General features: G+C 61.3%; 2 protein-coding genes across 2 annotated transcripts; both read left to right on the top strand.

Moving 5' to 3' along the window:
- Positions 1-470: 470 nt before the first annotated feature.
- Positions 471-7522, top strand: HMG20B (high mobility group 20B). The gene is made up of 10 exons (XM_083879800.1): positions 471-539; positions 1157-1217; positions 3491-3590; positions 3827-4030; positions 4205-4325; positions 4429-4481; positions 4667-4742; positions 4914-5129; positions 5537-5669; positions 6335-7522. The coding sequence occupies exons 2-10, from the start codon at positions 1180-1182 to the stop codon at positions 6345-6347; spliced, it is 954 nt and encodes a 317-aa protein (XP_083735926.1). The 5' UTR covers positions 471-539; positions 1157-1179; the 3' UTR covers positions 6348-7522.
- A 225-nt stretch (positions 7523-7747) lies between these two features.
- On the top strand, positions 7748-10470 carry GIPC3 (GIPC PDZ domain containing family member 3; the record flags this gene model as incomplete). Its single annotated transcript, XM_083880209.1, has 6 exons — positions 7748-7996; positions 8434-8619; positions 8934-9114; positions 9538-9650; positions 9786-9867; positions 10095-10470. 6 exons carry the CDS (start codon positions 7748-7750, stop codon positions 10244-10246), a joined length of 963 nt encoding a protein of 320 aa, XP_083736335.1. The 3' UTR covers positions 10247-10470.
- Between the last annotated feature and the right edge of the window lie 67 nt (positions 10471-10537).

The raw sequence follows: 10537 nt of genomic DNA, 5'->3' as shown, positions 1-10537 counted from the left end.
GGTGACAGGAAGCAGTGTTGGGGGAGTATTTGGGGTCACTGGGACTCTGGGATAAGTACTAGTGTCATGGGTATCCCTTGCTGGGTTGGTACGGGGGCTGCTGGGAGCGGTGGGGAAGGGTAGCTGAATCAGTGGATCAGCCCTGAGGTGGGCACTGAGGTTACTGGGAGCGATGGGATGATATTAGGGTCACTGGAATAGGGCGGCTGTGGTGGGACGCCGCCATGACGTTACCCCTTTAAGGCGCTGCCCACACAGGCACAGGGGACGTGCGTCGCCATCCCTTTGTCGTTGCCCCTTTAAGGCGCTGCCCTCTCCACAACACTTCCTCGTCCCCACGCTGGCTGTTGATTGGCCTGGCCCCAGCCGCGCGCGCGCGCCGCTCCCGCCAGCCCCGCCCCCTTCCCGCCGCTTCTATATGACGTCATCACATCCAGCGAATCCGCGTAGGGCTGCGCTCAACGAGTCGGCGCCGAGCGGCCAATCGGGGGCAGTGCGGCGGGAGCCTCATTTGCATAATAATAGAGGGGCGTGGTCAGGTGAGCGGCGGCGGCGGCGGTGGGTCCGGTCGGGGGATTCCATGGGGATCCTATGGGGAGATCCTGGGGGGGGGGGGCGTTCCTCTCGGGATCCTGGGGGGGCCTGGAGGGACCGGGGAATCGCAGGTAGAGGGCGGGTTATAAGGGCGAGCCCGTTGGGGCGCTGCGATGGGACCTCAAGAGGGAGGGCGAGACGTGGAGGGCCGGTGAGGGGGTGTCAGGAGGGCACTGGGGATGCGAGGGGGCGCGGAGTGTTATGGGGATGAACCTGTTGAGGCTGCGATGGGTCTCGGGGGAGGGGGGTTTCTGCAGGGCAGGGCTCAGGGGACGCTGGGGATCGCGAGTGGGAGGGGGGGCCAGGGGGATGAGCCCGTAGGGGCTGAGATGGCACGCCCAGGGAGGGGGTGGGTCAGTGGAAGCGGACTGGAGCTTGTGCCGGCATCCTGGGGGCCGGGGGGCAGAGAGGCCAGTAAGGGGCTGGCTGGGGAGGCGATGCCAGTCGGGGAGGCGTCCTGTGATTTCCCCACGAGGGAGACACTTCCGAGGGGGGTTTCAGCAGGGGGACCCCGCTGGGCACCACCGGCCTGATGACAATGCCAGCTGTTCTCTGTCCACAGGGTGCTCACCAAGACCCCCACCCATGGCCCACAGCACCAAGCAGCCGTCCGCTGCCCTGCTGTAAGTGTCACCACCTGCCACAAGTTCCTCCGGCCACCCTATTCTGTGTCAGTACCCCTGGTGAAAGAGCAGCAGAAACTCACCCCCTTCCAAGCCTTTCGGGTGGTCTGTGTTTGCTGCGGAGAGATTGTCCCAGTCCGAACTGGGGCAGCCTCACCTCAAGTTCTGGAGGCAGTTTGGGCACCACAAGATCAGAAGGATCCAAAGCTATTGGAGAGTGTCCAAAGGAGGGACACGGATCTGGGGAAGGCTCTGAGGAAAGGCTGAGAGCACTTGGCTCGTTCAGCTGGAGCAGAGGAGACTGAGGGGAGGCTCCTCGGGGGCTGCAGCTCCTCCCAAGGGGAGGTGGAGGGGCAGGGGCTGAGCTCTGCTCTGGGACAGGGACAGGAGCCCAGGAAGGACTGGAGCTGTGTCAGGGCTTGGGATGGAGCTCAGGGAAAGGTTCTTCTCCCCGAGGGAGTTGAGGCACTGCCCAGGCTCCCCAGGGAATGGTCCCAGCCCCAAGGCTGCCAGAGCTGCAGGAGATGTTCAGGGTGGGATTGTTGGGGTGTCTGTACAGGACCAGGGTTTGGAGATCTTTCTGGGTCCCTTCCAGCTCTGGATATTCCAGGATTCTGTGATTCTAAGCATCTTGGGAGATCAGCAAGGGCTGAATTCTCGTGAGATTTGTGCTGTCCTGGGTTGGCCTTGGCCCTCTTGGCACAGGGGCTGGCAGATGGGGAATCACCTCAGAGGTGGAGGAAGGTAGATGCCAGAGTGAACTGGCTGAGGAGAAATCTTGCCTGAGATAACTTTACTTTTTAAAGCATCCTTAGGCATTCAAAGAATCTAGATCACAAGGGGGGAGGGTGACCCATCTTGTGCTGGAGAATGTTGATGTTTGTGTTCCTGGCGAACATGATGATGCTGTGGACATCACTGGGAGCATTGCTCTTGGAGCTGATAAAGCCAAAGGCTGGCTATGACCCTGCACAGCCTCAGAGGGTTCTTTTCCCCCAGGAGCTGGAAGAAGAGGTGGTCTTACACCTTCCTGTAGGGTTTTGTGTGAGTGTGGGAGTGTAGGGCATTGGTTGGCCTCTGATCCTGTTGGAGGGACTTGTCCCACTTTGTCTTCAAGTGGGACTTGTCCCACTTTGTCTGCAGTGGTGGGCTCTGTGCTGGCAACTCACGGAAGGCGCCCACTAAATTAACTGCAAGGATGGCTTGTCTGAGTGATAAATGGATAGTAAATAGCTTGGAGTCTCTGCAGGAGTTGATGTTTGCTCCAGGTACGTGATGTAGCAAACACAAGAGAAATTCCAAGGTGTATCCTGAATAGGTTGGGATTGCTGTGGCTTTTGGTGCATGTCTCTGCCAGGGCTTGTGTTTGGCCCTGGGTTGGTTCCCAAGTCTGGGGACTTGGTTAGAACCCAAGCAAGCATAATTTGGTGATACTCAGGAGTCCTTTGTGGCTCCCCTGATTTGATGAGGACATTTCCAGCAGGGCAGAAACTGCCCTGAGGACTCAGGGGTGTGAATTGGCTGGGGGATGGAGCCAATTGGAGGAGGTGCCAGTGGGGCTTGGGGAGCCCCAGGGTGATGCTGTGGTGGGACACAGAGACTCTACCCACCCAGCGTAGAACCTGTGGGTGCTCATGGGGCAGGGAGGCTCTGCCCAAAGCAGCTGCTGATCCATAAAGCCGTGGCAATGACCTGGGGAGTGGGGCTAGGCCCTGCTGTGCAGCTGCTTGAGGCGTTGGGGAGGTGTCACAGCACAAACCTGCTGAGGTGGTTGTGGCTGAAACAGGTCAGGCTGGCACCCTGCCCTCACCCTCTGCCTCCAGGGTTCCTTGGGTGTGGATGATGCTTCCAGGTGGTGCCCCTGGTGCCTGGATCCAAACCCCTATGGCTCCTCCTCCCTTGCAGAGTCCCTTGGGACTCCCCACCAAGGTGTGTCCCAAGCCCAGGGACACTGACAGGCAGGGATGTGACTGTCATTGTTGCCTGATTGCAAGGGCCAACTCCCCATCCAAATGTCCCTGATGAGTCTCAGAGCAGCTTTAGTGTGCAGGGCTGCCCTGCTCAGCCGGTGCTGGGCTCGGCTTCAGTGCCATCACTCTGCTGTAGCCTTCCCTCATGGGAAAAAGGACTGCATAGCCAGTGCAGGGTTTGGGGCTGTTTGAGTCAGGGGATTTGGGCAATCAGATGAGTGCAAGGTCATACTGCTGGGGGAGTGTGTCACTATTGATCCTCATGGTGTCCCAGCCCTCTCTGATGGTGCTCTCTGGCTGCAGACATGCCACAGGCAAGGCTCAGCATGGGAACTTCCTGGTGGCCATCAAACAGGAGAAGGGAGAGTCGGCACGGGTGGGTGGCGAGAAGCCGGAGGAGGAGGTGAGTCCCAGAGCCCATGTCCCTTCTCACACGATACCTGAGAGTATCGTGTTCCTGGGCTGGGGCTGTCCCTGCCCCTCTGTTTGCCCTGCACCAGCCCACATGAGTCTGTGGCCGTGGCAATGGGCCAAGGAAGGGCTCAGACTTTGCCTAGGTGGCCCTGGGGGCTGCTCCCGTGTCCCAGTAATGCAGTGGCTTTGATCTCTGATGGGCTATCCCTTCCCCTTGGGTGCCAGCCAGTGAAGAAGAGGGGCTGGCCCAAGGGCAAGAAGAGGAAGAAGATCCTTCCCAACGGCCCCAAAGCCCCTGTGACGGGCTATGTGCGCTTCCTGAATGAGCGGCGCGAGCAGATCCGCACGCAGCATCCCGACCTGCCCTTCCCGGAGATCACGAAGATGTTGGGAGCAGAGTGGAGCAAACTGCAGCTCTCGGAGAAACAGGTACTGGCCCCCAGGGGAGACCCCACCAGGCTGGGCAGCTCCAGAGCCTGCCCCCCAAATCCCTGAACTTGTTCCAGGGAAGGTGCTGGGGAGTGGGAGCTGGGCAGGGAGAGGTCAGCAGCTCGCATGAGCATGGGTTGGGTCAGGCTGAGGCCCCTGTGTGACCCGCCACAGCGGTACCTGGACGAGGCGGAGCGGGAGAAGCAGCAGTACATGAAGGAGTTACGGGAATACCAGCAGTCCGAGGCCTACAAAATGTGCACAGAGAAGATCCAGGAGAAAAAGATCAAAAAAGGTGGGTTGTAGGAGCAGTGGCTGCCAAGATCCAGCCAGGTGCTGCCAGAGCCTTTTGGGGATATGAGGCTGGCCCCTGGGGTGACCTCCTTCCTCCTCTGCAGAGGACACGGGTGCAGTGGTCATGAACACCCTACTCAACGGGCACCCGCACAAGGTAAGGCCCTGTCAGATCTCCCTGTGTGCCATGTCACACTGCTGGGCAGGTGTGGGTGGGCAGAGGGAGTTCTGGGGCTGTGAGTCCCAGGTTCCTGGAGGGGTGGGAGGCAGAACATAGCTGTCCTCTCTCCCCACTTGCCAGGCAGGGTCAGCCCTGCCCAGCCCCTCCCTCTTGTCCCTCAGGCTGGTGAGTGCAGCGACACCTTCTCCACCTTTGATGTACCCATCTTCACCGAGGAGTTCTTGGACCAAAACAAGGGTAGGGGCTGTGGAGGGTCCTTGGGAAGCCCATATGGAGGGACCAGGTCCTGGCTGGAGCCTGGGCATTGGTGACACAGAGCTGCTTGGTAGACCGTGTGTGGGATGGGGTTTGGGTTTGGAGTGAAGGGGGCTGGGGTCTGTCTTCACGGACATGGTGCTGTCCCGGCAGCCCGGGAGGCCGAGCTGCGGCGCCTGCGCAAGATAAACACGGAGTTCGAGGAGCAGAACGCCATTCTGCAGAAGCACACGGAGAGCATGAACTGCGCCAAGGAGAAGCTGGAGCAGGAACTGGCACAGGAGGAACGGCAGACCCTGGCCCTGCAGCAGCAGCTCCAGTCTGTGCGGCAGGCCCTCACGGCCAGCTTCGCCTCCCTCCCCATCCCCGGTGAGTTGGGGGCAGCCCTGGGACCCCCTGGCTGCTGGGACCCCTGCCTGGGCAGAGAGGCACTGAGAGGTCGCCCCATCCCATGCAGGGGAGCACTGTGGGGCAGTGGTGGTAAGTACCCATCTGCTGCTGGGGTGGAATCCTGCAGCACTTGGGGAGCTTTCTAGGAAGCCCAGAGAAGTGACAACCAGCTGGCTTCCCTGTCCCAAGACAGGGCAAGCTGGGATCCCTCCTTCTCTGGAGCCACACTCACAGCTTGCACCCAGATTGGCCCAAATTCGTGTGTTCCTGGGCTTGTGCCACTACAGGAGGTGGCATCTGATGCTGGAGTTCCTTCTGCAGTCCCCAGAGCATGGGCAGGTTTGGTGGGGACCTAGTGGCCCTGCTCACTGGGCTGTCACTTACAGGCACAGGGGAGACCCCCACGCTCAGCACTCTGGACTTCTACATGGCCAAACTGCACAGTGCCATTGAGAGCAACCCCCTGCAGCACGAGCCGCTGGTGCTGCGTGTCAAGGAGATCCTGTCCCGGATTGCCAGGTGAGTGCAGGGCTGGGACTGTGGCACAGGTGTCCCCATGGGGCTGCAGGGTTGTGCTTGAGCTGGTGGTGATGGGAGCTGAGCAGGGAAGGTGTGGACAGAAATGGGTGTGCAGCTGCTCCAGGGAGCTGTGGGAGGGGGAATTCAGGAGGTGTACCCATGTCCAAAGGTGCTGATCTGTTGGAGCAAGTCCAGGCAAGGCCATGGAGCTCCTCTGAGAGCTGGAGCCCCTCTGCTCTGAAGCCATACTGGGAGAGCTGGGGGTGTTCACCTGGAGAAGAGAAGGCTCCAGGGAGAGCTCAGAGCCCCTTGCAGGGCCTAAAGGGGCCCCAGGAGAGCTGGAGAGGGACTTTGGATGAGAGCCTGGAGGGCCAGGACACAGGGAATGACTTCCCACTGCCAGAGGGCAGGGATAGATGGGATATTGGGAAGGAACTGTTCCCTGGGAGGATGGGGAGGCCCTGGCACAGGGTGCCCAGAGCAGCTGTGGCTGCCCCTGGATCCCTGGCAGTGTCCAAGGCCAGGTTCAATGGTGCTTGTAACAACCTGGTGTAGTGGAAGGTGTCCCTGCCCATGGCAGGGGGAGGAGATGAACTTTAGGACCCCTTCCAATCCAAACCATTATGGGATTCTGTGATTCAACCATGCTTTTCTTCCCCCCTCAGTGAACACTTGTAAGAGGACCAGTCCTTCCAGACCCCAGGCCTGGCTGGACCCTGGGCCTGTCCCTTGGAGCTCATTCAAGGGACAGTCTCTGCAGGGGGTCTGGCTGTTCCCCCTGCCCCTTGCACCTTCCTGCAGCTGGGACCCCCCATACTGGACCAGCCAACCCACAGCTGCACCAGCTCCAGGGACCTTGAACTTCGAGGGACAAGGGTTGACCGGGCTGAGAGCCTAGCTGGGGCAGCACTGGGAGAAGGATCAGCATTGGTGTGAGCACCCCCAGCTCTCCCCTGGGCCCTCCAGCCCTGCCTTGCCAACCAGGGTTCCCCTGAAGCCTGTCTGGGGCAGGGGAGGTACTGGTGGGTTTGAGCCTGCAGTGAACTGGGGGGCACTAGGGGATGACTGGGACCTCCTTGGTCCTTGTGCTGCCTCCTGTCCCCTGGCCAGCTTGGGAGCCCCTTGGTCCCATCCCAGCAAGGGCATGAAGGCAGCTCCTTCTCACCACCTGCCTCAACTTTTATTTAATGGCTGCCTTCAGCCCCTGCCCCTGTCACCTTGCTTGGCTTCCCTCCTTTCCCTTCATGTCTGGGACCAGGCAGCAAGCTCCTGAAAGCAATAAAACTCTTCAGGGTGGAGGGGAGTTGGAACTGACATCCTGGGGCAGGGAGCAAGGGAAAGCTGGGCTGACCCCCTCCCATGGTGGAGACCCCTGAAAGAGGGAACCTGGGACCCACCTTGTCCTGGGGTGGGGCCCACTGTAGCAGGGGAGCTGTGACCGACTCCTTCCTGCTTGCAGAGACTGTGGTTGTGCTGCACTGGCTTTTGCCTCCTGCCCCTTTTGCCTGAGCCCCCCTGCTCTTGTGGGACCACTGTGCTGGCAACCGGGATCAGGGTTGGTGTCCCTGGGACTGCCTGTCATTAATCTCAGACTGTGTCTTACTTTCTTACTGAGCACTACATGGGCCTGGCCCTGGGTCTGACCAGGACCAGGGTGTTCCCACCCCTCCCTTGCTTGACAGGCCTGCGCTGTGCATCTGCCATTTGCCATCTCCTGGTGCCGCTGGGCTGGGGATGGAGATGGGTGCAAATAAATGTGGGAGAAAACCACTCTGGTCCCTGTGTGTTTGTGCTCACAGGAGCTCTGGAGCTGATCCTGGGGTTGTTGGGGTGGATCCGTGGGTGACAGCTCTGAGTCTATCTCTGCAGCACCCAGCCCCAGCTAGGGAGGATGTGATGGTGCTGGCTCTGGGCCCGCTGCTCTCCCACCTCCAGCCTGGCAGGGGCTCTTCCTACGTGGCAGAACTCACCCGATCCCCGCGGGTGACCTGCGCCACCGGCTCAGGTTTCCGAACTCCGGGATCGCCTTACGGGCGGAGGGGAGCCAGCCCCATCCATAATTCAGCAGTGCCGCAGAGATGCAGAGGGTGGGCAGGCACGGCCGGCAGCCCTCCGAGGGCGGCCCCATGGAGAACGGCGTGGGGCAGGAGCCGGGGACCCCCGAGCCGCCTGGCCCCGCAGCCCCTCGGGCTCCCCGCACCCGCCCCAGGCTGGTGTTTCACACGCAGCTGGCCCACGGCAGCCCCACGGGGCGCATCGAGGGCTTCACCAACGTCAAGGAGCTCTACGCCAAAATCGCCGAGGTCTTCAACATCTCGCCCACTGAGGTGAGGGGCTGCGGCCTGGGGAGGGGTCTTCATGCCCCAGGCAGGGACACCCACGCTGTAGCACTGTCTGTGGCCTGTGCTCCTACAAGTCCCCAGATGCTCCCCCCATCCCTAAAATTTTCTGGAAGAGTGTTATGGCCTTAGGGTAGTATCAGTTCCTCTGGGGAGGGCTTGAGGGCTCTGTGCTTCAGTTTCCCCTCTGTATGTGGGCAGGGAGCCGTGGCTTCCAGTTCCCTGGTTGATTCCAGCTGTCTGAAGCTGTGGAAGGGTGCAGAGATGGGGCAGTGCAGGGTCCCCAGGCAGGCTGGGGGTCCCTGAGTCCCTCTGTTCTAGCAATGCCCAGATCTGACGAATCCCCTGAACTGGCTGTGGCTCCCCGACACCTCTCGCCCTACTGGGGCATCCCCAGTCCCTGCTGACGGGGTTCCCCGGGGCAGATCCTCTTCTGCACGCTCAACACACACAAAGTGGACATGCAGAAGCTGCTGGGGGGACAGATTGGCCTGGAAGATTTCATCTTCGCCCACATCCGGGGTGAGACCAAGGAGGTGGAGGTGACCAAGACAGAGGATGCACTTGGCCTCACCATCACAGACAATGGGGCTGGCTACGCCTTCATCAAGGTGAACCCTTGGGGACTGTGCTGGGGCTGGGGCAGCCCTGGGAACTGTGGCCCTGCAGGTGACATCCCCTGCACATCCCCTCCCTGGGACCAGGCTCCTCCCTGACTCCCCACATCAGTCCTTCCTTGGGTCCATTCTGGCCCTGGGGGTCTCCCCCTGCCATGGGGAGGTTTGGGAGGTCTTCCCTGCCTGACTTGGCTACCAAAGGGCATGGGACCACTGAGGTGGTTGTGTGTGGGTTGGGATGGGGGCTGTGTCTGACTGTCCCATTGTGCCATGTGGTCACTGTGTCCCTGTCCCACTGTGATCCCCAGAGGATCAAGGAGGGGAGCATCATCAACCGGCTGCAGACAGTGTGTGTGGGGGACAGCATCGAAGCCATCAATGACCACACCATCGTGGGCTGCCGGCACTATGAGGTGGCCCGGATGCTGCGGGAGCTGCCGCGGGCTCAGCCTTTCACCCTCCGCCTGGTCCAGCCCAAAAAGGCCTTTGGTGAGTTGGGAAGGTCTCCCTGCTCTTGCCCTGGAGACCCTGGGATTGTCCCCAGCCCCCTGTGGCCCTGCAGCCCCTCCCCAGTGACCGAGTGCCCCCTGCGTGTACTCCCTCTGCACCTCCGCTATGTGTGTGTGTACCGCACAGCCCTGGAGCACCCACATGGGTGCCCCCACACCTGCTTGTGCCCCTCATGGGCAACTCCTTGCTCTGTGTGCGTTGTCCTAAGCATCCGTGAGTACCCCATAACCATAAGCATCTCCGCCCTGCACCCCTGGGTGTCCCTGACACACATCCTGTCCCAGACACGGCTCATCCTGCAGTGCCCCTGGGGGACTGGGGGATGGCTGGGCAGTGAGCAGAGAGGGGCTGGGGATGCCAGGTCCTACCTGTGTCCTCATCCCCCCTCCCTCCGGGGCACAGACATGATCGGGCAGCGGACACGGACAGGCAAATCCCCAGGCGAAGGCAGAGTGGCCAGTGGGAAGGAAACGCTGCGGCTGCGAACACAGGGTCCAGCCGTACTGGAGGAGGGGGTAAGGCCCACCCCGAGCCCCCCACCCCGAGCCTATGGCTGCTCACACTGTGTCAGGGTGGGGATAAGCATCCCCGTACCCCTGGGGGCCACCTGGTGCTGCCCGGCACTCACCTCCCGGACACCTCTCTCCCAGCCCAGCCCCTCCGAGGAAGAAGCTGCCCGGCGGGTGGACGACCTGCTGGAGAGTTACATGGGCATCCGCGACAGCGAGCTGGGTGAGGAGGGAGCCTGGAGCCTGTCCCGGAGACACCCCTACCATTGACCTGCCTCTGTCCTGATCCTTACCCCTACCCCAACCCTGTCCGAGCCCCCGCCCCCTCCCTGCCCCCTGCTCTGCCCCAGCTCCTGCCTCTTCCCCCGCTCCTTCCCCAGATCCTGACTCAGCCCCTGCTCCTGTCCCAGCCCCTCACACTGGCCCTGACCTCTCTCTTCTCCCCAACAGCTTCGACGATGGTGGAGGCGGCCAAGGGCAGCCCCAGTGTGGCTCAGCTTGCCCAAGGGCTGGACTCAGTGCTGGGCGAGTTTGCTTTCCCCCCGGAGTTTGTGGCCGAGGTGTGGGCAGCTGTCTGCCACCCCAAGGGGGATAAGGAGTAGCTGGAGGGCAGGCGTTGCTGCTCACTTTTGTCCCTTCCCCATGTCCCCACCTCATCCCCACCCCATCTGGGGCTGAGGTGCTGGTGGGGGTCCCCATACTGCCCCCCACACCCTTCTGAGCAGCACCTAGATCTGTCAATTGAGTTGGGGGGCAGAAAGCACCCAACCCACCTACCTTCCTGAGGATCCCCCTTACACACCCCCCAGATGTGGTGGGCAACAGCTGTGGCTCATTAAAGGAGAAACTGGAGGAGAAGGGTTGTTGCTCTCTTGTCAGCAAGGTGGACTCCC

Source organism: Zosterops lateralis (genome assembly GCF_965231275.1).
Source record: "Zosterops lateralis genome assembly, chromosome: 29".
Classification (NCBI taxonomy): domain Eukaryota; kingdom Metazoa; phylum Chordata; class Aves; order Passeriformes; family Zosteropidae; genus Zosterops; species Zosterops lateralis.
Note: the sequence above shows the minus strand (reverse complement) of the source record. Positions and strands in the feature narration are given on the sequence as shown.